A 27,215-nucleotide genomic window follows, 5' to 3' on the forward strand; every position below is an offset into this window, starting at 1 on the left:
GTTTCCAATTAAGATTCGCCTACCTAAAAATAGGTAATGTGGCACTCACAACTCCTGTTAGTAATGTATTTCTTTTCACTTTTCGCTTCTTAAACCAAGCAGGATCCATAAATCATGCCTCTTCTCGCATGAAATGAGAAATACGAAGGTCAACGGAAATTTCTCGGAAGGTGGAGCGGTGGAGCCACCCCAGTTACAGTTCTGCAAGTTGCAATAATTGCACATGCCTCCTAGGAAAGACTCGGTGTCAGGAATCCTGCAGCTCAAACGAAAGCTAACTGGTCACAAGAACCTGGGAGTCGGGAAGGCCCCCGCGCGGTGCCCACGGATGGGCGGGCACAGGCAGCATCCGCTACCCAGGATCAGTCCTACTCACTGTCTGGAGCCTACCTTTGTTTGCCGCCGATCATCCACCTCCTTCCTCTTCTTTGCAAAACTAGAGTGACTCCCGCAGAGTCCTGTAGCACAAGTCTTGTAAACAAGACCTCCTGCTGGCGTGGAAGGCAAATCCATTCCCTATTATGTGTCTATTCAGTGTCTTAGAGTGTGTGGCACTTCTGTCCCAGAGAGCTTCCTGTGGACATGGAGCATCTGGGGCTGTGGGTCGGGGGAGAGGAGGGTAGCAAAAAAAGGCTTTCCTCTGCTTTGATAGGAAAAGGAAGTTAGAACCCTCTCCGCTCTGTGCAGAATGAGAGGCTTCTCTCTCTCTCCCTCTCTCTCTCTCTGATGGAACGGAGTAGAATATTCACAAGCTCCCCCAAATTGAATGAGCCTGCTGGGTTGGCGATTGCACTTTTCAAATATGCCAGTCCGCATTCGGGACTGTTTTGTTTTAGGGTCTCTGTTTAACTGTGTACTTACGCTCAGAGCAAATGAATCACAAAAGGGTGCGATTCTGTTAAATCAAAAAATCAAGAAATGAATAGTCTAGTGACTAGAAAAAGCCAGAGAGGGACAAATCCCTGGCAGTCGTTTTTCAAGCGTCAGCCCAGCTGTGTTTATTTCCATCCATCATTTATCCCACGGGGGTCAGGCCCTGACAGGCAGGACAAGAAGCGGGCAGGACCAAGCAGAGTCAGGCAGAATGGCTGAGCAGGCTGGAGCATGGCTCTGCCCCACCAAGCCCCCCCCCCCCCCCCCGCCCACCGGGGAAGTGCCAGAGACTCGAACCCTGCTGAGTTGAGTCCTGGCTCCCTAAAGCCTGGAGTGAACTAAATACAGACAAGAACCGTGCATTTCAAATATGCGGAGATTCTGTGAAGGGAATGACTTTTTAAAACGCCAAGTGTCCGTTCTGTGACTGCTCTTTTCAACCAGTGTACAATACTGCCTATGTCAAAAGGAAGGGCCACAAAACACAAAAGACCAGACGTGGCTTCTTGGGCAAAGAGAGAGAGAGAGTCTTCAAGAGAAGCACAGGACAGCCCCGGAAGTGCCCTTACCCAGAAACTATTCTGGTCATTTGGGAAATGAACCGAAGCCGATAGTATTAGCTTTTGTTCCCCTCTTCGACTGCTCCATTTCAGAGACATTAAAGCATCCACCGCTGGTGTTCATGCAGGTAACGTGGTCAGCTCTGTCGCCTTCAGTAAGTTTCCTAATGTATCTGCAGCTCAGTTTCCTTGTTTTCAAAATGAGTCCAAGAACGGCACTTATCCCAAAGGCTCTTTGTGAGCTTAAATGAGCGAACATGAGCAAAGTGTTGAACACACTGCACAGCACAAGGCAGGCATTTAACCAAAGGAGGCTAAAACTACCCAAATATGCCAGCTGAGAGGTCCCTACCATGACTATTTCTACCACCCTCAGCCCTTCAGGGACTGATCCAACACAGTCCAGTGGCAACCCACACCCTCTAACCTTCGCTGAGACTTCCTGGCCTGGGAAGGCCATGGAGAGAGCCGCTTTGTTAACTGAGAAGCAAGCTGTATGCATGAGTTACAGGAAACTGAAAAGTGTACACACACACACATGCTCACGTATACACACACATATGTTTTGGAAAAGCTCCTTTAACCCAGCCCACCATGGAGCCTGAAATTTCATAATTCATTCACTCCTTAAGGTCCTTTATTCATTTTACATGAGCTCAACAAATGATTATACGGAATTGAGGAACCATTAGCTACTTAACACATGATAATAAGAATCATATCTATCATAGATTCAACCCCAGCTTGCACCAGCCAGCATCTGGGCCCTATAATCACTGCTAGTCTTCCCAACCACACATGGTAGAAACATACTGTGCCCATTTTAAGGTAAGGGCACTGAGACTCAGCAGCTCCTAGGTGGCTCAGTTGGTTGAGGGTCTGACTCTTGATTTCAGTTTAGGTCATGATCTCAGGATCATGAGATTGAACCCTGCATTAGGAAGGAGTCTGCTTGAGATTTTCTCTCCTTCTCCCTCTGTCCCTCTTCCCTCCCTGCCCATGCTCTCTCTCTCTCTCTCTCCATCTAAAATAAATAAATAAACCTTAACTTAAAAAAAAAAAGAGCACTGAGACTCAGAGACGCTGGATCAATGCTCATGGCTACAGAGCAGGAATTCAAACCCAATGCTATCTAGCTCCAAAGTCTATACATTCTGCCACATGTTCTGCCACACCTCTGCTTCCATAAGGATTACTTCTACAGACAACACCTTAGCGCCCATTGTGGTAGAGCTGATAGAGAGGGTTTTGAAGAAAAATTGAACGCAACTTAAATGTATAACGTAGCCAACCTCCAAGACGGTCCCCAGGAAAGCCTGCCTCCTGTCTTTCATCCCCACGTGTAGTGCCTTCCCACAGTATAGCAGGGTTGGCCATGAAACCAATAGAGTCTATCAGGAGGGATGGTATGCCACTTCTGAGGCTAGGTTATAAAAGGCAGGCTAGGTTCTACCTTGCTTTCTTTGGGACCACTTGATCTGGGGGGAGCCAGTTGCCATATCTTAAGGACACCTGGCAGCCTTATTGGAGGGGCCCATTTTGTAAGAAAATTTGGCCTCCTGCCAATAGCCATGTACATGACCATATTGGAAACAGTTCTTCCAGCCCTAGCCTTCTCTCGTCAACCTGTTGACTCCAGCCTCATGAGAGACCCTGGCCCAAGACCAAACAGCTAAGCCATTCCCTAAATCCTGACCCTCAGAAGTTTTGTGAGAGTTGGGCACCTGGGTGGCTCAGTTGGTTGGACAACTGCCTTCAGCTCAGGTCATGATCCTGGAGCCCCAGGACTGAGTCACACTTAGGGCTCCTGGCTCAGCAGGGGGTCTCCTTCTCCCTCTGACCCTTCCCCCTCTCATGCTCTCTCTCTCTCACCCTCTCTCTCTCTCTCCCCCATTTGCTCTCTCAAATAAATAAATAAAATCTTTAAAAAAAAAAAAAAACTTTGTGAGATAAGAAATGCTTGTTGTTCTAAGCTGCTCAATTTTGGAGTAATTTATAACACAAAGATAATTACCTAAAACAGTGTAAAAATCAGACAATTTTAGGACTTAAAGAGTCTTGGTGAAGGGGAGTGGAGAAGGATATTAACCAAAAGTTAATAAAAAGATCTGGAAGGGCGCCTGGGTGGTTCAGTTAGATACATATTCAAATCTTGATTTTGGTTCAGGCCATGATCTCAGGGTTGTAAGATGGAGCCCCACATTGGGCTCCACGCTCAGTAGGATTCTGCTTGAGAGTCTTTCCTTCTGCCCCTCCCCCAGCTCACACGCACACATGTGCTCTCTCCAAAATAAATAAATAAAATCTTAAAAAAAAAGATGTGGAGCATGAGGGTAGACAAAAAGGAGAGACAGCTGAAGTCAGAATAATTATAATAATATTAGCAAATACTTACATAGCATTTCCTAGGCAGTGTTCTAAGTGTTGTTATTATGTTAGCTCACTTAATTCTTATAACAATCCTATAAAGCAGTAGTAGAGTTATTCCCATTGTACAGATACGGAAACGGAGGCACAGAAGGCAAATCATTTGCAGGAGTCATTCAGCTGGCAAGTGTTTAAGGTTGGAATTCATCCCAGGCAATCCAGTCCAGCTTCTGTCCTCTTAAACACACCACGCCCTACCTCTCAGATTGAAAGAAAAACTGGATAAAGCAACCAAGACCTTCAAGTGGGCCAGGGGCTGAGTAAACCCCAGGCTTTTGGTCTAGATTCTTTGACTATATTTTGAGAGAGAGAAGGATAAATTATACTGTGTAGCAATGCTCTATTGATTTCATTTACTCCTCCAAATACTCCCAGGGGAAAGGCAGAGGAGCTATACTATTATCCCCATTCCACAGAAGAGAAAACTGAGGCCGAGAGACGGATTCAAGTGGTTCCTCCTGAATCTGAAGTCAGAGGAGTTTCCTTAGCAAGTTGGGGAATTTTCCAACTTCAAGCAAATTCTGGTCTTTTGAAACTCCCTTGTTTAACTTATTCATTGACATCGCATTGACCTATTTACATTTCAGATTCCATGGACTAAAATAACTAATAAATCAGAGGAAGCAGCCCCATGAGAAGGACATGAGGTTCATGTACCACCTCAATTTCAGTCAGAAGAAAGTACATTCATAGCAAAACACAATCACAATAATATTCAAAATCAATTGAAGCAAACAAGAGTGGCATAATTAAAGTCAGAGCTCAGGGCCTCTTTCCAAGAGAGTAAGATGGATTGAAATAACTACCACCACCTTCACCAAAAATATAATTAAATATGTATGCGTATTGTTGAGGAATAATCATTATAATAGCCCTCAAAGAAAAATGTGTTTATTTCTAGCCAATTGAAAAAAAAAATGAATTACTGATTCTTCTTCTCCAATAATATAGCAATTGTGAACCCTACAGAAATGCAGCAAAGCAAATGCCAAGGTTAAAATATGAAGGTGCCAATGACAGAAAGCTGGGTGGTTGCAGACAAACCTAACAGCCACCCCCTCCCCGTCATCATTTTCTGTTCCTCCACCCCCCATCTGCCCCCCACACCCTTGCATAGTCTCTGAACTGTCTGTACGTGTGCTCCACATCGCCTCATCACAGGCTACTTCTTTCTCTGCTTCTCTAAGAATTTCTGTTATTTGGGTCTGGGCAGACAGGGTGGGATACACACCCTCTTCCCTGCGAGTTCAGAATCAGCGCCCTCTCAAGCCAGGGCAGGCATTCGGGGGTCTTCTATGGAGAACGTATTTGCACTAAGGAAGGTTTCCTCTGCCATTATTGAGGCAATCAGGCCTCCCCGACACGTGGCCAGACGCGTCTGCGGGCATCGCAGGGCCCCTGGGTAATCAATCCTGTTTCTCAGCCGCGCTGTCAATCAGAGCCGCGCCTGAGTGCCCCCTATCGACAGCTCTCAGCGTGCGGCCGCCTCCCCCGCGCCCGCTCCTCCTTCAGGTTCACGGTAAGACAGACCTCCAGCCTGCTGTTTTTTCATCAGAGACTGGAATTTTTTCATTTTCTCGGCTTGTGTTGATTCTTCCCCCCTGCCTTCTCCTTTCAAGACTATCATAGAAAAATACAGTATTCAACACGAATCCCCCGGAGGGCCTCTTGGCCATGGTTTCAATATCTATCAGTCTTCCATTCCTTCCCCTCTGTCCTTACCTTCAGACACCTCAGACCGCAGCCTGCCCATCTCTAGAACAACCCCAAACATCTGGACTCCAGCTTCGTCTCTCTTTCCAACCATTTTTTGACCTGCTCGGGGTCCAGAAAGCCTTAACAAATTATTAGCAGGAAGCTGAATTGTTCTCCACGTGTCAGAATGATCCCTCGTTTTAGCACCAAATTGTGTGCGCTGGGACCTCACATGCCAAATTTTTCAGGACCGCCTCAATTTCCAATAGTCTTCTTCTCCGACCGGGGGTTCCAAGCATGGGTTTGGAAAATCTGAGTGCAGCATGCCGCCAGAAGCCAGTCTAATGAGCTTATTTTAAGTAATTATTGTGTACATCCTTTCCCTTTGCTCTCTCAGAAAGCCATCGGCACTAGAAAAATGCCTATTTTGATCAGAAATTGCATCTTTATTCTCTGTGAACGAAAAGAGCACCTAACTTACTTCATGGCACACTGGAGACGACAGGGACAGGCCCACTTGGGATTTGCTAATACCTGTGCCCCGCACCCACCAGCCCCTAACACAAGCTTGACCTCCTGCTCTCCGTGTGCTTGTGTGAGCCCACACATGTGCACGCATACATGAATAGCTAGCCCTTAACCATTCTCAAACTTATTCGGAGAGAAGCCACTGCAGCAATGGCATAGAAGACAATAAGGAATGACTCTTTTCTCTCTACTTTCCACAGTCCCTAGGTTTGTGCTTTCCCAAGGTAGCCACCCCAGCTAGGTACCTTCCTCCCTCTGTCAACTTACAAGAAACACCAAGGCAACTGACAATCTGTTATCTATATTTTGGCAGTTTCACACACACACACACACGGGATATGTGATTGCTTTCTATGAAATATTTCCGTAAAGAAGGATGTTGGTCTGCCACAAAAGCTTCGGTATGGGCCACAGTCTTTAAATGGGGAACCGAAGAAGTTTTCATTTCATCCAAGGATGACTTCGAGGGACATTTGTTAAAGTGGCAGCTAAACCATGGTATTAACATAGCTAAAGAGTTCGATAACAGGTCAGCTGGAAACTGAAGACAGCCTGTGGAAAAGGGGCAGGGGAAGATGTAATGATATGGAGTGACACGATCATAAATTGCCTGCCAGGCCCTGCACTGGGCACAGCACATGTCTTCTCTTGGGCAATCCCTGCTACGACCCCAGGAGACGGGCCGTATGTGTGCTGAGATGCTCTTTCTGGATGAAGAAACAGGCCCAGTGAGGTTGATCACACTGGATTGTTTAGCCTCTCCGGGGTCATGATAATAGGGAATTTTTGTAAATCCCATGAGAGTGGTTTCTCCCTGTAAATGATGAATTGACAGTTTTCCTGCCTACCTCAGCCTCTTGAACATCCAGTTACTGAGTCAGAGCCTTTGAACCAAAGCACTCCACAGCTCTGTAAACTGGGACCGATCCTGGAACACTCCAGCCACTCCAGTGCCTTCTGTGTATAAATTATCCACCATCTGGGGCACCTGGGTGGCTCAGTCAGTTATGCATCTGCCTTCAGCTCAGCACTTGACCCCAAAATCCCAGGATCTAGCCCCATGTCAGGCTCCTGCTCCACAGAGAGTCTGCTTCTCCCTCTCCTCGTCCCCGCCCCCCCAGCATGCACGTGCTCTCTCACTTGCTCACTCTTTCTCTCAAATAAATAGATAACATCTTTTAAAAAATAAATAGGGGCGCCTGGGTGGGTTAAACCTCTGCCCTTGGCTCAGGTTATGATCTCAGGGCCCTGGGATCGAGCCCTGCATTGGTCTCTGCACTCAGCAGAGAGCCTACTTCCCCCTCTCTCTCTGCCTGCCTCTCTGCCTACTTGTGATCTCTCTGTCAAATAAATAAATAAAATCTTTAAATCTATAAATAAAGTAATTAATAAAATAAAATAAAATCTCCACCATTTCCAGCTGAGAATCCTGTGGGTCTGTCTCCTCTCCAACAGCGTTTGAATGGAACAGACCCAGGGGTGCCCATTCCAGCCTCCCATGACCCTCCAACCTCTTTTCCAGTCACAACGTTCAAAGCCATCTTCTCAGCACCCTCAGCCTCTGGAACCAACCAATACCATCTTTTGAGCTTAGCTTCATTACTGGTCACCAACCATGAGCTCCCAGATTGGTCAGAATTATTCCCTCGAGGTGGAGGCCACCATTGAAGGCCTGGTCAGCATGCACCTGCAGGCCTCCCACACATACCTCTCTCGGAGCTTCTATTTCTACCATGCTGGTGTGGCTCTGGAAGGCGTGAGCCAACTCCTCCTCAAATTGGCTGAGAAGAAGCACGAGGGTGCCCAGTACCTCTTGTAGAGGTAAAAATGCGGCAGCCAGGCCCTCCTCCAGGACGCACGGAAGTCATCCCATCATGGAATCTTCTGGGGTTCCGGAGAAGAACCTGAAGCAGGCCCTTCTGGATCTGCCTGTTCAGGTTCTGCCCACGCAGACCCACAGCTCTGTGATTGCTGGGGAACCACTTCCTATATGAGCAGGTGAAACAGCAAGGAGATGGCAACCACCTGGCTAACTCCGCAGGCTGGCGGCCCCCAGGCTGGGCTGGGTGGGTGTGTCTTCCAAAGGCTCACCCTTTGAGAGGCCCCTCTGGCCTCCCCCTGGTCCCAGGACTCCTGCCTGAGCCTCTCCCTGCAGCCGTGAGACAACGTTTTAGCCACCCTGGAGCCTTCTCCTGAGTGGTGGACCAAACAGAAACAATAAAGCTTTTTGCAAGAAAAAAAAAATCTCCATCTCCATCCACGAATTTATTCTTTTGCTTTCCACAGACACTGCACCCCGGTTTTCCTCTTTAGCTAAGGGAAGGTGGCAAATGCATACTCCCGTTAATGCTTTGAGAACTTTACCCTCCATCATTTTCATTATATGCTCTTTCCCTCTTCTGCCCTTATCAGGATGTTCTCTTTAGAACCAAAAGACTCCCTATGTTCAATGCCCCTTGAGAGCGCTTGACTCAGATATACCAATTCAATTAGTGTCACCACCATATCAGCTTGCCTTGTCCTGCTTCTGGGCTCGCTCTCTCTCTCAGGAAGAGATAAGTAACCTCTGAGATAGTTCCTTGATTACCATGCTAACAAAATTCTTTAAAGACACACACATACCTAGGGGTGCCTGGGTGGCTCAGTGAGTTAAAACTCTGCCTTCAGCTCAGCTCATGATCTCAGGGTCCTGGGATCAAGCCCCACATCAGGCTCTCTGATCAGCAGGGAGTCTGCTTCCCCCTCTCTCTCTGCCTGCCTCTCTGCCTACTTGTGATCTCTCTCTCTCTCTCTGTCAAATAAATAAATAAAATCGTAAAAAAAAAAAAAAGACACACATACCTACACACATAGATTTTTCACATAGATATCATACATGTACCATCTATGCATAAAATACATATTTATCCATCTGTTCTACCTAAAGAAAAAAGCTCTGCCAAGCACTGAGCTTTTATCATGTCATGGGCAGGTGATGCCCCAAACACCAGTCCTGCCTACACCCCTTCCAAGGACCCGTGTTATGACCTGATTCTCCGGGGGCCAGTCTGTGAACCAAGGGGAGCCAAGCTGAAGGCTCACAATCAATGATCAGACCCTGATGTGAAACAGTGAGCCCAGCCCGTAAGGATCCTTTCTTGGTAATCTGACTGGGAAACAATGGGAGAAGGGTCTCCTGAGTGATGGTGCTGAGGGAGGGAAGGGGGCTTGGGCCGGGATAAGCCTCAGGCACACGGACATTATGAGGGGGTAGAAAGCCACAGGAGGCTAAAGGCAATCAAGAAGCTGCCTGGAACAGAGGAAGACAAAAATGGAGTAGACAACATGTGGGAAAAGCACATGGCAAGTAGTCCTGGTGTTTAGGATCATAAATACAGGAGAGAAAGAACGAAGGACGCCTGAGGCTTGGGAGGAGAAAAGAAAGAGAACCCAAAGCCTGAAAGGAACTTAGAAATGAGCAAACAGCTGATGCAATCAGAGGTGTGATGTGGGATCCTTTGACTTGGCATTAAGCCTTTGTGTGTTATACAAACTGAGGGTTGCTGGGGGGAGGGGGTTTGGGAGAAGGGGGTGGGATTATGGACATTGGGGAGGGTATGTGCTTAGGTGAGTGCTGTGAAGTGTGTAAACCTGGTGATTCACAGACCTGTACCCCTGGGGATAAAAATATATGTTTATAAAAAATAAAAAATTAATAATAAAAAGAAAAAAGAGGAAGAGAAAAAAGCAGAGGCGGACATGCTTTCTAAAACACACGAGATGTGTGAAACTCTCACCAAGGACAAGCCTGCCCCACACGACAGTCCAACTTCTCATCTGGTCACAACTAAAATAAGAAAGAACATTTCCTATGGGGTATAGATTTACATTTTGCTCTGAAGACAAGGTCATGTTGCTGATCACATACCAGACAAAGGAAAGGCAACACCATGATGGTCTACATGTTTTCTTAATGTGAACAGAATAAACAGAGGCCTACAACCCATTCCTGCATCGACACATGACATTATGGCCGGTCCCAAACATCCTGTCGCACGGCATGCACCAGGCACCGTCCTAATCCCAGTCCGGAGGTTCTCTGACTTCATCCCACCAGGGATCTGGGATTCGGCATGAAACTCTCCCATACGCCCTCCAGCTTACAGGGGACTTCCCTTTCCATGTAAAACGCGCACATTTCTTTTCTATTAAGGCTGCTTCCGTGAACCCTCATACCATTTCTGAGTACCCTCCTACTTTCCCCGGGCAAGCTGGACATTGAAGGGGTTACTGACAAGTCACATCGCAAGTACAATTCAAACGCATTTTCCAGACCCTGCAGGGTATATACAAAAATGGCCCCATGCCTTGGTAGAGCAGCAAACACAATGGTGAAAATGGAGCGCCTGGCATGGGGCCTGCTGGTCTCATTCTGCTACAATTACACCCGCAAGTGAAAAATCAGTGTTGGCCTTTAAACCCCACCAAGTTGGGGAGGGTTTAAAATGGTTCGCTTCTGCCTTCTGCAAACGTTACAGTGAAGACAAGGCTGGGCTGTCTCACACGGCACGGGCTTCCCCTAATTGGCCAGCCGCAAGTCGCAGAGAAGAATTACACAGGTACTTACTGTTTATAACCTATGGCCACATCCACAAAATACTTTCTTCTCTGTCGATAGACATTGTCCTTAAATCCCTTAAACAGAAAAGAGATTAAGTTATTTAACAAAGTGCCGAAAAATCGACCGCAGTAGTCCTGAAAGAAAATCGCCATGGTGTTTATTGAGTGTGGGAGTCAAATGTGAATTTTATCCTTGGATGACCATCTTGATGGCATAGGCAGAGGCGAACCGGGCTTACAGTAAGACCTCGTTCCATTTGGGCTGCACTAATTTGGGATGCATGGGAATTTAGGCTACAGTGAATGGTATCTTTGGTTCTCAAGTATCATTTATGTGTAATTGATGTTAATCACAAGCTAATCTTATCCTGTTCATTAAAACAGGTCCCTTTAACATGGTTATTCAGTAAGTTAACCTAAATGTAATTGCTTTGGGTACACAGCCAATAAATGCACATTTGTTAAAAATTCTATCATTCAGAATAATCACTGAATCCCCCAAATTAGCATAGATTAAAGAGGTTTTGCTGTTTTTTATGAGTAGAGCCACATAATGCAAAATCGGTTATAAGGGATTCATGCACAGGAGAGCAAGTGAGCTCCATCCCACTCTGAGGCCCCCTCAATCCTGTTTAGTTTTTAGGAACTTCAAGACTTCTGTCCATCATCATGCACTTGGGAAGTTAAACATCCTGTCTGTCATTGTTTTGTCAAGTACAATTACTTCCGAGAGGAATTTTCCAGAATTTCAAAAAATTTTTTCCAGATTTTCAAGAATCCCTCCTCTTGTCAACAGACCTTCCACTTTCCTTTCTTTCAGGTACCTTCATTCCATTCTTTCTGGGCTGGTTTCTTCAAACTGCTGGAAACCCAGAAGGAATTGTTTCCATGTAACGTCTTACACGTCTGCAACCCTGCTACCTCAAAGGTAACCAGGAAGCAGCGGCCACTCTGAGAATGGAGGCCAGGTGAGACGGGTCTCTGGGGTCATGGGCTCTGTTAGGAGAGCGGAGACAGGCCCATGAAGGCCCAGGTTACCTCTGCTCTGGCTTGCCTGCTTCTGCAAAGTCTTTGAGGTTCAAGAGGAACCTCAAACACAGAGAAAATCACCCTGTTCTCTTGTATGGTTAGCGGAGAACTGGCCTTAAGGACTGTCTGCTGGGCTGAGGTAAAGAACTTCCACAGTCAAAGGTCTTTCTCTTGTAAGAGCATCACTGTCAGCGGGACACAGAGAGAGCAGCCCGAGATCACCCAGACACCCTGCAGAAATGAGGTATGCCGACCAGAGAAGCTAGCACTTTCTTCTGCTATGAGTTGGTAGTTTTCAAACTGGTGTTCACATGCAGGCTTACGAGGCCTTAAATTCTGTCTACACAAAATGTTGTGACCAAGCTACCGCATTCACAGATGGGTCTGTGACCTAAAAAAAGTTCTGCTCTAGAGGAGAAAGTACAAGTTTGAAGTTCCTAGGAGTACCAAACAGCCGAGGACGGCAAAACAGAAGAGTTCCAAGCACCTGTGTGACTCAGAAGGAAAGCAGGCTATGACGAAAGGCAAAGAGTCATGTGAACACACAGCACCTGTTCCCCAGCTCCCGCCAAACCAGACACCATCCTGCAAGAATAGTTACCGCCTGGGCTTCCTGAAGATTCTCGACTGCCTCTCCTTGGCAAACACCTGCACCTTTTCCAGGCATGCGAGAGAGTGATTTACTCATCATGCCTCATTAGCCTAGTATGGCTGTGATTATGCAAATATCATTGGCGAGCCAGAGCTGCCAGGATTGAACTGCGGACTAGCAAAATAAAACAGGAACGCTGGCTACACCAGTGATCACAGAGATAGCATTCCTTGGCCATGGATTCTGGACTGAAGGCCGGGATAAGGTTACCAGATAACAGAGAGGACCCCCAAGCAATGGGGGGGCATACTTATACTAAGAAATGATTCCTTGTTTACCTAAGATTCGCATTAACTGGGCAAAAAATATATATATATGTATATATACATATATATTTTTTTCCCCCTAAATCTGGCAAGGCTAATCCCCACAGAGTATCTGCAGCACACTCATGCTTCCTCCAATTTAAATCCAGAGGAACTGAAGAACCCCCCAGCACCCTAAAACACTCAGCCAAGTGTGCAGTGGCACTCAAGTAGCTATCCCAAACAGTTCGGCCCTGCTGAAATATTAGAATCCTCCAGGGAGTTTTAAAGAATACTCCAAAACTAGACACATTCCCAGAGGTTACGATCTAAGCACTCAGAGGTGAGACCCTGGCCTCAGTATTTTTTTTTTTTTTTAATTCCCCACAGATTATTTGAATGGAAAGTTAAGGTCGAGCATCACTGAGCCAGAACATTTGTTCTCAAACACTAGGGCTCACCAGAATCTGGCTCACCAGTCCTTTTAAATGCAGATTCCAGGGTCCATCCTGAAAGTTCTGATTCAGGGGGCTTCCGATGAGCCCAAGGACCTGCATTTTTAACAAGCACTTTGTGGCTGGGCCTTGAACCGCACTTTGAGAGACCATCCCACTCTAGATCCCCGCTGCTCAAGGGGTAGCAGACCTCCAGAGCCAGCCTCAACTGGGAGCTCACTAGGCATACAGAACCCCACTCCGCACTTTGAAAAGATCTTCCTGGTGGTTTGTCTGGCAAAGTCAGACAGACGCTGACCTAGATAGATGGTTAACCCCTTCCAGCAAGCCTCGGCACCCTGCCTCTCCCATTCCGGTTCCTTCTGAGCCATCTAAGTACAAGGACACCAGCCTGACACAGTAATCCCTAGCTCAGAACGGGGAGTAGTCCCAGGCACCAAAAGTCCTTAGCCCTCTTTCTCCATGCTCACCAAATAATAACTTTCAAAAAACACCCACTTACCAATACCAGATTTTGCATCATGAACATTTGGTGTGCTTATAAAAGAAGTACATGGGGTTTAAAAAAAAAAATGGTGAGTGAGGTTAGAGATTGCTAAGCACTTGGAATTATTTCAACTGACTACACAGAAAATAAGAGAAGGTATCATAAGGTGAGTACAATTAGGAGTAATGGATCAGAAATAAACACAGGGAAATTTACACTGGGTATTGGAATCCATTTTTTCACAAGGTCAGTGGTTCCTATGGTTGTTCCTCTAAACAAAGCAAACCCTCTTTCTCCTGGTTGAGTAATTTAAGAACTAGACTAAGGGGAACATTTGGAAATAGGAGGTTAAGCAAGAAATCCTTTACTATCCAGACATTGATCTGAATGATTTACTACAGCATTTCCATTCCTGGGATTAGGCATTTACTCTTGCCAAAATGCTTTCCAGTTGTTTTATTAACGAGGCCTTTCAAATGCCCCTTGGAGGTCAATAAGGATTTTATTTCCACTTTTTGCATGAAGAATTTGAGGCGTGGAGGTAGGGGGACTTGCCCAAGGTCATCCTGCAAGTTAACAGCTGGTATCTGGAAAGTCCTATTACTGCTAATCTCTTAAATCAGGCTTCTGTGCTAAGTCTGACTCCTCTGAACACTGGGCTGGCTTGGGGGGCAGTGGGGAGATAATAAGTGGATGACCCTTTAAGGCACTTAGAGTGTTCAGAAGCCTTCCATGTGACTTACTGTGAATTATTCTGAAATTTTGGATTGGCAACTGTAACACCGTATCTTTGAGTAAATTAAGCTTCTTGAAAATAATGCCATTGAGTTAGGTCTATGGGACCATTTGCTTTAGTGGTATGTTATGCATTAGTCTGAATTGGTATATTATGCCAAATGACTAATTCGATTGGAAATTTTCCTCTTTTGGAGGTTGTCACGGTTTTCTCTACAGGAGTGGTTCTCAAACATCCGTGTGAGCTTGTGGAAACAAACTCGTGGGTAATGTTGGGGCAGCTGAGCCTGGGACCACACTTGGAGAACCACTGTGTAAGGTAATAGTCACACTTCAGGTTTCTAGATTTCCTCCTTTTAAATAAAATGATTATCTGCAAATCATTACCCTCAGACCACAAAGCCCTTCTATAAGCATGGCCAATCTTCTTGGGTTTCACCCTTTCATCTGCCCATTTGTAGAAAGGGGCACTGGGGGGAAAAAAAAAAGTGCTTGTAACAAATGATTCTATTGCTTACTTCTCGCAGACTCTGAACTGTACTTCATTCTGACCGTAAAGAACTTCCAAGTCTCTTGTGTTAAATAAAATCTGATGTAAAGGGGAAGGGAGGAAATAATGCGAAATGCCTCCCTACGTATCATATTTCTTTAAAGGTGGTCGTTTTTATTGGAAGAGAAGAGAGATCGTGGTCAATAGATTCAGGGTAGATGTGGGAAGAGATGTGTTTTCCATCACGACCTTATTCTAAAACTCTCTGCCTTTCCATTGAGACTGAAGTCCACCACATTACTCTACTCCTAACTACCTCCAGTCAAGGAAAATAGAAAGGGGAATTTTATTCTCTCACTGAGCTCCATAATGCCTAGTCCTCCCTCATTTCTCAAAGGGGTGATCAATTTCAGTTCATCGTTTTTCCAAGGGTCACCATCTGCAAGTATATTTCACGCTGTCTAATGCTACAGAAATATTCTCCAGGGTTTAGAATCTCCTCTATCCAACCCTTTTAAGAACAAATGCTACATGGAAATGCCATCCTTCTAACCTACTTCCAGCCAATGCACATGTATAGGAAAGCTTCATCATTGGAAAGCCTGCTCTGTGTGATGGGGAATAAATAATAAATTGCTCTAACAATGAGGCACACAATATGGTATGCTGCCTGGCACACGCACGGAGCTGGGCCAGCATGTATGGAATGGATTGGACTGGACACTTACTGGGTGGTCGGCATCCAGCTCGGAACCGTACATGAGAACTCTGTGAGAGCATCTGTCTAACTCAGAGATCTTCCGGGGGAACCAGGGCACATCCTCTAGTTCTGTTGAAAACAGAGTGTGGGTTCAAAAGTATGAGCTCACAGATTGTATTTTCCTTTTTGCAACATTTGTCAGATTGCTAAATCACCCGACAAGGAAAGGCTGGGCTTGCCTTCTTCCTCCGTCCAAATGTTCTCCGGCGGATTCAGCGTCACGATTGTAGTTTGAAATTTCAGCAACTGAATGAGCTCGTTGAATTCGGTTTTGCCACACTCGCAGTCCACGAAGATTTCAACCTCTGAACTTCTTCGCCGGGATTTCCTGGACTCAATATGAACCATGTTGACATGTTTTTCCTGTGGAAATATAAGCAACATCTCTAAATTACCTTCACAGCACAATAAAAAGGACTCCAAGGGCTCTTCTTGTTCAGCTCTTAAGAACAGGTGCCAACTGCCCACAATGGAGAAAAAGACAAACTTGTTCTTTGGTTACTGAGACAGGGAAATGTTTCCAACCAGTTCCTCTATTCATAGGAGTAAAGACTGTATGTAGGTTTTCCTGTCTCTTTTTTTTTTTTTAAAGAGCGTATATAAAAGCATATAAAAGACCCTATTAGATGTATTATAATTATGAGTATCATCATTTCCCTACACGGTCCACATCCCATTGGGGATGTGCATAGTTACATGGGGGAAATATTAGCTTATCGCATCATCGTATCATCCCCAAATTTACATTTTTATTTTCAGATGTTTCCAAAAAACATAGCTAAAACTCAACACCCTGATTTAATAGTGGTTTCCACTACAATAAAGTTTAAAAATAACCTTTGAAAAAATAAGTAAATAGTACAAATAGCAGGCAAATGAGGCAGATATTGGGCAGGTGGTCTGCAAAGGACTGATAGCTGGGAGACAGAAGCCAAAGTAAAGGAAGAAAAGCAGCCAAGAAAGTATCTCTACAGGCAAAAACACGAGCAAAAAAAAAAAAAAAAAAAAAAAAACAACAACAATCAAAAAACACACCTCAGTGGGACCACTCATTAACTGTTCGGTTTCAACAATATCCAGACTAGCTTCATGCAAGGATACATCATTGCAACCATCACCCCCCAATGGGTTTCAGGGGTAAATGTCTCCTTACACTAAGGTGTTTGGTGGTGGGGAGGGGAGAGGCAGCAATTTAATATTTAAACATTAGGTTTAAACTTTCCCCTGAGTTAACTGAAGATCAAGTTCTCATCTCCACACTGACCCACCCCTGAATAAGCCCATATCTCTCCATTACACTGGCTGATATCCTGTGATTATCAATTCACATTCCTAATGCAATTCTGGATGGTCTTGGAATTTTCAGCAGAGGAGCTGGAGAGGTAGATTCCAGGGCCAGAGTAACATCAAATCCAACAGGCTCCTCCTCTGAATAGAGAAACCAGCCCTGTGACCGGGAAACTAGATGCTCCATGTCTCTTTTTATTAAACTTTACAGTCACACCGTATTTTCTAAATTGGCTGATAATAAAGGTAAGACTAATATTAAGGTCAAGAGTTTTCACACCCATTGTATCACTTTGGGCTTTTAATATCCATTGGTTAAAGCAGAGTACATATTTTTAGACAAGGGAATGAAGTCCAGATGGGTTAAGTAGTTTAGCTAAGACCCCATGACTAGCTGATGGCCAAGAGAAAACTCTGGGCTGCTAACTCCTTCTCCAGGGATTCCAGCCTGCCTTGGAGCACCGAGCAGAGACAGCACTGGTGGATGTAATTATGTGTAAAATATTTCCCCGGATTTCCATTACCACTGTTTATGGTGCCTGATCCTTTCTTCCAGGTCAAGAGAGAACAGGGAAATATTTGCCAAATCAGGCTGCTAATTCCCTCTCCCTGGTCATCAAAGAGACCTCACAATAGAGGCCTCATCTCGTACACTTTACAAGGCACTTTCACTCATATTCCAGCATCACAACTACCTCGTTAGGTGGGAATTATGATCGCTATTTTACAAATGAAGAAATGGAAGCTAGGAAGCAGCTAGTGATTAGCCAAGCCAGGAGAACACAGCTCTGACTCCTGTGACTGCAATTCCAATCCTCTTCCCGCTGCACCGGCTGCCCCAGGCACCGCGCAGAGAGAGGCTCCCTATCTGACAGCTCAAATCAGCACCCGGAGCCCCCAAACAAAATGCATTTGTAAGGGACGACGCTTGCTGTAAGATAAGGTAGCCATCAGGTTCGCCCTGGCCAGAGGGCAACAGTTTTTCTGGGGTTCTTTAACCTCACCCTCAACCGGGCTCTTTCTTCAGGGTTCAGGCTACCAAACTGGACCTGGAAAAAAGGCTCCTGCATTTCTATAAAATAAAGAGAGAGAGCTAGGCCTGCCTTCTATAGGAGGAGACTCATCTCCGCAAAGACATGTCTAGTTCATGTAACAGTGAGGCTCATGGGAGTACCAAATGCCTCTACTCGCGCATCTCGGCAGATGTAATAAATGAGCTTTCAGACGTGTGCACAATTCAGATGTTAACACATCAAATCAGGCTGCAGTCTCTTGATATCTAAAGATCCCCCCCTTGGCTCCTTTTGCCAAACAAAAAAGGGGTGAGGCTCCCAGTTTTTAATTACTGACTTTCTTATCTGGTGATAGTCTGTGGAATTACTAGCAGGTTCACTTGGAATTAACAAAACACAGTTGACACAAATCTGCTTATTTCACCACTTGGCAGACAAACTTCCCTTATAAAGCTTCATGAAATATGCTTTCTTTGGAACTTTGAACACATTATCCAGAAATGGTCTCAGTAACATTTCACAGCAGAGGACAGGTTTCTCATCCAGCACCCGGTCACTTGTAAGGTTTGGTAATGATGTTTACATTCACCTGGAAGAGGTTCAGCACTTTGACCAATCCGCCAACTTCGTTTTTCAGTGAGAATACAACAGCCGTCTTGCCACCTTCGGGACTGGTTTCACTTTTGCTGTTTCCCTTGATGCCTTTTTTATCATCTTTTTTGCCAGAGTTAGCTTTATTTAACTTCAAGAAGGTAGAAACACACACATACACAACAAACATTGGTTAGGATCCCAGAGTTCTCATAACTAGATTTTCAGTCAAATAGTCCATTCATATGCTAGAAGCCTCAGTAATCATATAAACTCAAAGAGAGGTTGCCACGTCGCTTATAACTCTCGATCATAAATACCAGTCTAATTTACTCTGGGACACTATTTTCCAGTGTTCCAAGGTAGCCAGTGGTTGAAATTAAAGGGGGGGAGGGATCAGATTTGCTTCACTTTATTTAATAGCAACAAAAATCTGACCATCATCAAGTCTCATATATGACTACTTCCTGTTTTACTTTCTAGGTTTGTTTTACAGCATGAAATTTGGTCTGTTAGCCTAGTTGCATAATATGGAAACTCTATTAATTATTGAACATAACAAGAATAAGATGAAACCTATTGTTCACAACAATGATTTTAGCTTCAATTAAATCTTAAAAACAAAATATTCACTTCATTCTGAAATATGTCAGGACACTCCCTGAAATTGACAACCCTCCTTTCTGCAGTTAGATCCACATTGTCCTGACTCTGTCTGCAGAAGTTCAACCCCCGGGGAGTATTCCATGAAGGCCATCCGTGTCAGCAGAAGATTCCTGAAAAGTGTCTGTTAAAATCCAGCCCCAAATAGGAGAAAAAAGAGAGGGAAGGAAGGGAGGAAGGGAAAAAAGGAGAAAGAGAGGGGAGGCATAGAGTGGGGGCAGAAGGAAAAGAGAAAAAGAAAAGTAGCTAAGGAGCTAGAGTAAAATCTGAGAAACTGAAAAGGATTAACACTTCAGTAGCCACTCAAATTACTATACTACAGAACTAAGTGATGACTATTAGTCCTATTGGTTGAAAACAAAAAGGGCAGATTTCAGAAACTTGGATCACACTGTCAGAAATACCAAATTAAAAAGCTTGAAACCTTCAGTGAAAAGACATAGTGAAGTTAAGGTGTACTTTTTTTGTGTTCTTTATATGCAAATAAAGACTTGAGCAAACAGAGAAGCTTCTCCCTGGCTAATAGTAGCACAGTGCAATCAGACCCAGTCTACCACTTCCTCATGAAACTGAGAAAAAGACATGTGATATGGGACACAGTGAACAGGGACTCACCACTGTCTTCCTCGGATGCCCCCACTGGCTTTATTTTCACGTGTGTCACATTTTCCTATTGCCTCACTCACTAGATTTTTATATCATGGAAATGAATATTTTATTAGTTATGACTTGAAGAAGACAATGCAGACATTGGCGTTTGACACTACGTTTGGTCATTAAAAGCTCAAATGTCTCCGCACTCCCAGCATCTGCCTTCTTCCTACCACATAGCACACAGCTCTTCTATATTTAAGTAGAATTTTTTATATGAAAGGGTCATCTATTAACTGTAACTCTGAGTTCTTTGTTTTCCTTCTAGCCATTCATTATGACTTCAAAATTCCTCAGTGTAATATCTCATCCAAATATGCATGATGTTTAGATATTCAAAAAAATCTATTTACATTTTTGGACTCATTTCTGAAAATTGATTTAAACAGTTCTACAAAACTTGCCCTGATTACTCTTCAACATTTTCAGCAATAATAATACACCAGCACAATATAACCTTCTGGCACATGTTTGGAACTATGATATTAAAATAGAACTTTCTGTGATACAGACTGAATTGTAATTGGTTTGGTGAACTCTGTTACAGAAATGAAAGAGCATTATTTTTCTTGACTAGGAATCTGAATTTTTTTGTTGTTCACTGTCTTTTTCATTAAATCCCATCACTATTAGCTCAATTTTTTTGTAGGAACTAAAATCCTACAAAATGTTAACTTTTTTCCTGTTAGTATTTAAATTAAAAAACTGCCTTAAATACTAAAACAAGTTATGTATTGCTGTCATTACTCTAGTAATTAAAATGAAAAATGGAGTAATGAGGAAAACTTTTTAAAGGAACCAATCATTCTTTTATCCCAATAATCAGTACCTATAGACAAGTTAAAAATATTACCTCTGTGTTTAAAGAACAGGCTTTGTAACTAGGAAAGGGTATACGAGACACAATCATCTTGCAGGAACCATAGAAATCTATTTAATTTCTTCTCCCTGTTCCTACTCACAATAAGTGGATTTTCGAAATCCTACACACTTTTTTTGGTTGTAGATGTTAAGACAATGGTTCATACAACCTCTTGCTCTTGGTGTTTAGGAACTCCTTTTACTTTCTACTTATAAACTTTGAGGAAAGGAAGTTTAGAACAAAGTGAGCAGGACACCCACTTTACTTTATGGAGAGAGAAGGAAGACTGAAGGCAGACAGGAGGCAGGGTATACAGACAGATGCTAGAGAAACAAGTTGAGGTGTGCGTGTGCTTACTCTACATCAGGTGTCCACAGGGCAAGGATAAGACTGTCGCTACCTTAGAAGGCACTCCTCTATAGTGCCAGCTACTCAGTACTCACTGTTAAGCTGCCAAGGAGCTGATGCTCTTCGGGTACCGCTGAATCCAGAGAAAACCCTCTCCTTGCCCAGTATTTACTGGAAAACATCATCATTGCCGGCTGCATGGATCCCGGTGTAATTTTCTTTTTCTCCAGCAGGGGGTACTAACGGGGCAGCAGCCGCGCTCGCGGAGACTGAGAGAGGAAGGGAGGGGGAGGAATATCAGCACGCTCCAGGCTCTGTCCAAAACCCTGGTGCTGAAGAAAGAGCAATGGGAATCGTCCTCTCCCCAGGCTCCTTTATATGAGTGACTGGGGACTGATGGAAAGCTGATTAGAAAGAAATTCATTTCTGGCTGCCGATGGCCACGATCAGATTACAGACCTGAAGCCTGGGGTTATCTGTGCTTCTGGTGCAGTCTGTTTCATAGGTCGAATAGACGCTTGGGCGTGGGTGGTGAGAACAATACATAACGGGGTGTTAAACGTAAAAGAAAACATCTGTCCCCTGATATTAGCTCTCATCTCTCAGACCTGCTACTGGCAAGCTAATCTCAGCTTTTAGGGGACTATGAGTTCAAAGGTTCTGTGCTTTCTTCCCAAAAGGAGCAAAATTAGAAAGATCAGCGTTACTGAATCCTTAAGCCATTTTGTTTTGTATTAATCAGTGCTTTCTGCTCTGATGTGTTACGATTGGATGTGTGTGACGGCTTTCATAAAAGGCACTGCTTCCCAATCCTGTGATGCCGCTATGTGGTGATGTTCAGGCAATTGTACTGTAAAGGAAATGTAAGGCTTTGATTTAGCCACTGTATAGATATAGTTGAGACACTAACCTTAGAATCCTCCTCACTACGTGGAAGGAAAAGGAAACTAAATGCCTATATATCAGTCATTCCTTTGATATTATTGATGGTTACTGAATTTTTCCTCTCCACTCATAACTAGATCAAACCCAACAATTTGAAATGCATAGATCAAGTGAAGTACTTACTATTCAAAACTTTAGTAAGTGATAAAAATCACCATGTCATAGGAAAATTTTACCAGTCTCCCAAAAGATGGACGACTCTTGACCAAATGTGCTTGTTTGACTGCAAAACTAAACAAAACCTGGGGCTGGCACTGTTCTTCTGTACAGAAAATAAGATGAAATTTTTTCAAAACCAAAATGGATGACTTAATGTTAACTGGATGTTAATTGTTTCTGGAATCTTGAGGGGACATAAACATCTAATTTTGGAAATACTATTTGGCAAGAATTTCCTCTAAAAATCAGCTCTGATGAACAATAGGGAGGTGAAGGTTGGTTTTTGTGGGGTTTTTTTTTTTTGTTTTTTTAAGATTTTATTTTTAAGAAATCTCTACATCCGGGGTGCCTAGGTGACTCAGTGGGTTAAGGCTTCTGCTTTCGGCTCGGGTCATGGTCCCGGGGTTCTGGGATCGAGAACCCGCATCGGGCTCTCTGCTCAGCGGGAAGCCTGCTTCCCTCTCTCTATGCCTGCCTCTCTGCCTGCTTGTGATCTCTGTCAAATAAATTAAATCTTAAAAAAAAAAAAAAAAGAAATCTCTACATCCAACTTGGGGCTCAAACTTACATCCGCAAGATCAAGAGTCACTTGCTCTATGGGCTGAGCCAGGCAGGTGCTTCCAGGAAGGTGAAGTTTAAATACACTGATTGAGGTTTAGAATATAGGATTTTAAGATTGTCTAGTGCTGTACTAAACCATTTAGTAAGGGGCACCTGGATGGCTCAGTGGGCTAAGCTTCTACCTTTGGCTCAGGTCATGATCTCAGGGTCCTGGGATGTAGCCCCACATCAGGCTCTCTGCTCAACAGGGAGCCTGCTTCCCCTTCTCTCTGGCTGCTGCTTTGCCTACTTGTGATCTCTCTCTCTTTCTCTCTCTCTCTCTGTCAAATAAATAAATTAAATTAAATTAAAATTAAAATAAAACATTTAGCAAAACCATGCTACTTCTTTCTATTAAAAGATAAAATTAATACATACATTGCTTGAAGTAATGATAATAACAATAACTAATATTACTGAGTGCTTAGTATTTGCCAATCTCTATTCTAAGAAAATTTTTAGGTAAAAATATGATTGATCATCACAATAACACTTGCAAGACAGTAACTATTATTTTCATTTTATATAAAGAGACACTGAGGCACGAAGAATTTAGGTAACTTGCCAAAGTGTTCGTGCAATTAAAGAAGCAGGATTTAAAACTCAGGCAGTCTGGCTCCAAACTCCATGTTCTCAACTATTACATTCTACAACCTCTTAAGTATTCCAAACAAGGAAACATAAGTAGGCTAAAGGGACCACACACAGATAATTTCAGCTAGAATAGGGTTTGGGATGATGTGTCATTCAACAAAATTCGTTAAGTGGTCATCTTGTGTTAGGCATTGAAACTGAGTCCTGGCAATGCAAAGATGAATGAGATATAGTGTCTCCCTTCAAGGAAATCACAGACAAGCTGCAGGAAGCACACATGCAAATAAACAAGTGAAACAAAATATATCGAATTATCTACAGAAGACACTAGAAACACAAGACACAGAGTGCTCAAGGCTACCTTACGAGAGTCAGGAGAGGCTTCTAGGAGGCATTGCCTGAGCTGAATATTTAAAAGTGAGCTTGTTCTGGGTATTTACTCTAGAGAAATGAGCTTATATTCAAACAAAAACCTGTACACACATTCATAAGGTCAAATACTGGAAACAGACCAAATGTCCTTCAGTGGGTGAATGGATACACAAATTGGGATATTCACAAAATGTGATATAAAAGCAGTAAAAAGAACCAACTATTAACATATACAACCTAAATGAATCTCTAAGGCATTATGCCAAGTGAAAGAAGCCAGGCTTAAAAGGTCATGTACACTTATAGGACACTCTCAAAAAGATAAAACAATAGTGATGGAGAACTAACTGATCAGTAGTTGCCAGGGTTTGTGGGTGGGGGAGGGTGTGACTTCAAAGGGATAGCAAGAGGGTGTTTGAGGGGCAATATTTTATATCCTGATTATGCTGGTGGTTACACTGATTTATCCATGTCAAAATTCAAAGAACTGTACAACAAATTGATTTTACTCTACACTTATTTAAAAATAAAAATTTAAGGGCCGCCTGGCTCAGTAAGTTAAGTATCTGCCTTCCGGCTCATGTCATGGTCCCAGATCCCAGGGTCCTGGGATTGAGCCCCTGCTTCAGGTTCCCTCCTCAGTGGAGAGCCTACTTCTCCCTCTCCCCTGACCCCACCACTCATGCTTTCTCTCTCTCTCTCTCAAATAAAGAAATAAAATCTTTTTAAAATTAAATAAATAAAATAAAAGTTTAAAAGCTTCCCAAAAGTGTTTGTGTTTGTTAAGCAAAATGGAAAGGGAGACAGAAAGAAGGCTACTCTAGGTAGAATATAAGAAAATATACAGAGAACTGTTGTTCAACAATGCTGCCATATGGGTTTGGGGCAAGGGTACCCGGCGAGAAAGAAGGCTGAGGAGGAAAGCAGGATCAAATCCTGCTAAACCCAAATGGCTTTGTACTTTATCACCTTCTGCTGCGGGTGAAAGAAAACAATTGGAAGGGGTTCATGCAAGTCAATAATATAACCTCATTGGTATTTGGAAAAGCAGTAGCTTGGAGGAGGACTACGAGACTGAAAGCATACACCACTTAGGACTTGAAATATGTAGCCAGGAGATGATGACCAGGATTAAGGCAATGGCATTAAGGATGCCATGAAAAAAACAAGAGGTGTCAAGGGGTAAGATCCATAGAACATCTCTACTTGGATGTGGGAGCAGGAAAAAAGATGCCAGAACAACTTCGAAGTTTCTGACTTGTGGGACTGGGTAAATGATAGATGCCATACATTAAACTAGACCACACATAAATACTAGCAATTTAGGAGGAAATTCCTAAAAAGTTAGATTTTATACAGATTGCATGTGAATGGCCAAGTGAAGATGTCCAATGTCCATATATGTCCACTTAGATATATGGGTTTTAATGTAGAAATGAGACCTAAGCTGGATATAGAGGTTAAGGTATTGCCAAATAACTGAATTTATGTGAGTATAGCCTTACTCATGGAGAGTAGGTTGTCTGAGAAGAAGAATCCTGACCAAATGTAAGAAACAATTTAAAATAAATCCAAAAAAGGAAAATCAAAAAGTTCAGAGAGGTAGGGGGAAAAATGTCAAAAGAAGATAAGTTTCCAGAAGACGAATATAAAATATGAAAGACAGGATAAAGACTGATTATTTCAAAATTTAAATGGTAGGATTTAAAAAATTATATTTGAAGAGGAAGCATTTATTATTGTTGAATTGGTACTATAGCCTATGAAAGTGAAACGTTAGTGGGATTTAGTCTAGGCAAAACAACCACTTGGAGGAAAAATGATAAAAGCTGGAACTCGATGGTGGCAGTTATGAGTAGAAAAAGGAATGTCAAAATGAGAATCAACAAGGAGTTAGAGGCTCACTGAATATGACCTCAGAAAAAGAAGGCAAAGTCACATATAAGCAAAAGATTAAACTATCAATCTCCCAAAACTGGAAATAGTGGCATTTCCACTATTTCCAAAGAAGGAATAAGTTTTGGGATAAAAGAGGAATTTTAGGGACAGGGAATTTGAGTTGACTGCAGTACTGTACTATCAAGTGACTTTATTTTTTTTTTATTGATGCATTTTTTTTAATTTTCAGCTATTGTGACAAGTGTTGTATCATATATTTCTTTACTATATTTTTATTTTTTTAATTTAATTTTATTTATATTCAACCAATTAACATACAGTATTTTTTAGTTTCACAGGTAGAGGTCAGTGACTCATCAGCTGGATACAACACCCAGTGCTCACGACATCACATGCCTTCCTCCTCAATGCCCATCACCCAGTTACCCCATGCCCGAACCCCATATCAAGTAACTTTACATAGCGTACAATTATAAATGTGGGACTGGAGTTTAGGAAATAGATCATAGCTGGGAATAGAAAGTTTAAAGTAAATCAGTGAACATTAGCTGACAAATAAAAAAAAAATAAGAGGAAAGAAAGACTGAAACACTTGTGCACGGTTGGGGAAACTGTAAACTGGTACAGCAGCCATGTAAAGCACTATGGCAGTTCCCCAAAAAGGTGAAAACAGAATCACCATAGATCTAGCAGCCCCACTTCTGGATGCATGTACACACACACACACAGTTGCCAAATAGTTGAAAGCAGGGTCTCAAAGAGATAGTTGTATACCCATGTTCACAGAAGCATGATTCACAATAGCCAAAAGGCTGAAGCAATCCAAGCGTCCATTGATAGATGAGGGGATAAACAAAATTTGGTATACACATACAATGGCATATTATTCAGCCATAAAAAAGGAAATTCTGACACATGCTACAACATGGATGAACTTTGAGAATATAATGCTAAGTGAAATAAGTCACAAAGAGACAAATCCTATATGATTCCACTTACATGAGTCATCGTGAATAGTCAGTCTCAAGTAGAATGTTGGTTACCAAGGGCTGAAGGGAAAAAACAATGAGGTATAGATGGACAATGGGATACAGAGTTTCAGTTTTACAAGATAGAAACTTCGGAAGATTGGTTGCACAGCAATGTGAATATGCTCAACACTACTGAACCATGCACTTAAAAACGGTAAAGACGAAGGTGGTAAATTTTATCTAAATTTTTACTTAAATTTTACAATTAAAAAAATTAAGAATAAATAAATAAAAACCAAGAGAACCCAGGAACTAAACCCATTGAAGACACTCACAATTAAAGGTAGAGAGAAGCCATCAGGTGACAAGATGGTAAAAGGAAGCGAAGCATGAAGGCTTAGGAAAGAGATAAGAAAGATTTGTGGTCAGTAGTTTCGAATCCAGCAGAGTAGAGGAAGGAAAAGAGGATGAGAGGAAGACCATGAGATCTGGCTATGAAACTGTCGTTGCTGACCTTAAAGAGTGCAGTTTTAGCCAAAGAGGATCATAAGACCTAGATTATGGAGTTAGAAAGACGGGGTGCTCAAGGGCAGACCCAGGTCTAGATCATCTATATACAATATCAAAAGACTCTTCCTGAGAATATACTTAACCACTTCTGACCCTTCCAGAAATCCAACTAGAGTGGTAGTGTAAGATTTCCTTTACTTTTTTAAGGCACAAAA

General features: G+C 43.1%; 1 protein-coding gene across 1 annotated transcript in view; it reads right to left on the reverse strand.

Annotated features, from left to right (window-relative positions):
- Positions 1-21,278, reverse strand: part of TPH2 (tryptophan hydroxylase 2) — a 96,433-nt gene extending 75,155 nt beyond the window's left edge. Inside the window, exons 1-5 of the mRNA XM_082742857.1 lie at positions 21,046-21,278; positions 18,425-18,577; positions 15,715-15,898; positions 15,504-15,604; positions 10,690-10,757 (exon numbers count right to left, since the gene is read on the reverse strand). Coding sequence (XP_082598983.1) covers positions 10,690-10,757; positions 15,504-15,604; positions 15,715-15,898; positions 18,425-18,577; positions 21,046-21,150 — 611 coding nt within the window. The 5' untranslated portion in view covers positions 21,151-21,278. The remainder of the gene's footprint in view (positions 1-10,689; positions 10,758-15,503; positions 15,605-15,714; positions 15,899-18,424; positions 18,578-21,045) is intronic.
- Between the last annotated feature and the right edge of the window lie 5,937 nt (positions 21,279-27,215).

Source organism: Mustela nivalis (genome assembly GCF_964662115.1).
Source record: "Mustela nivalis genome assembly, chromosome: 7".
Lineage (NCBI taxonomy): Eukaryota > Metazoa > Chordata > Mammalia > Carnivora > Mustelidae > Mustela > Mustela nivalis.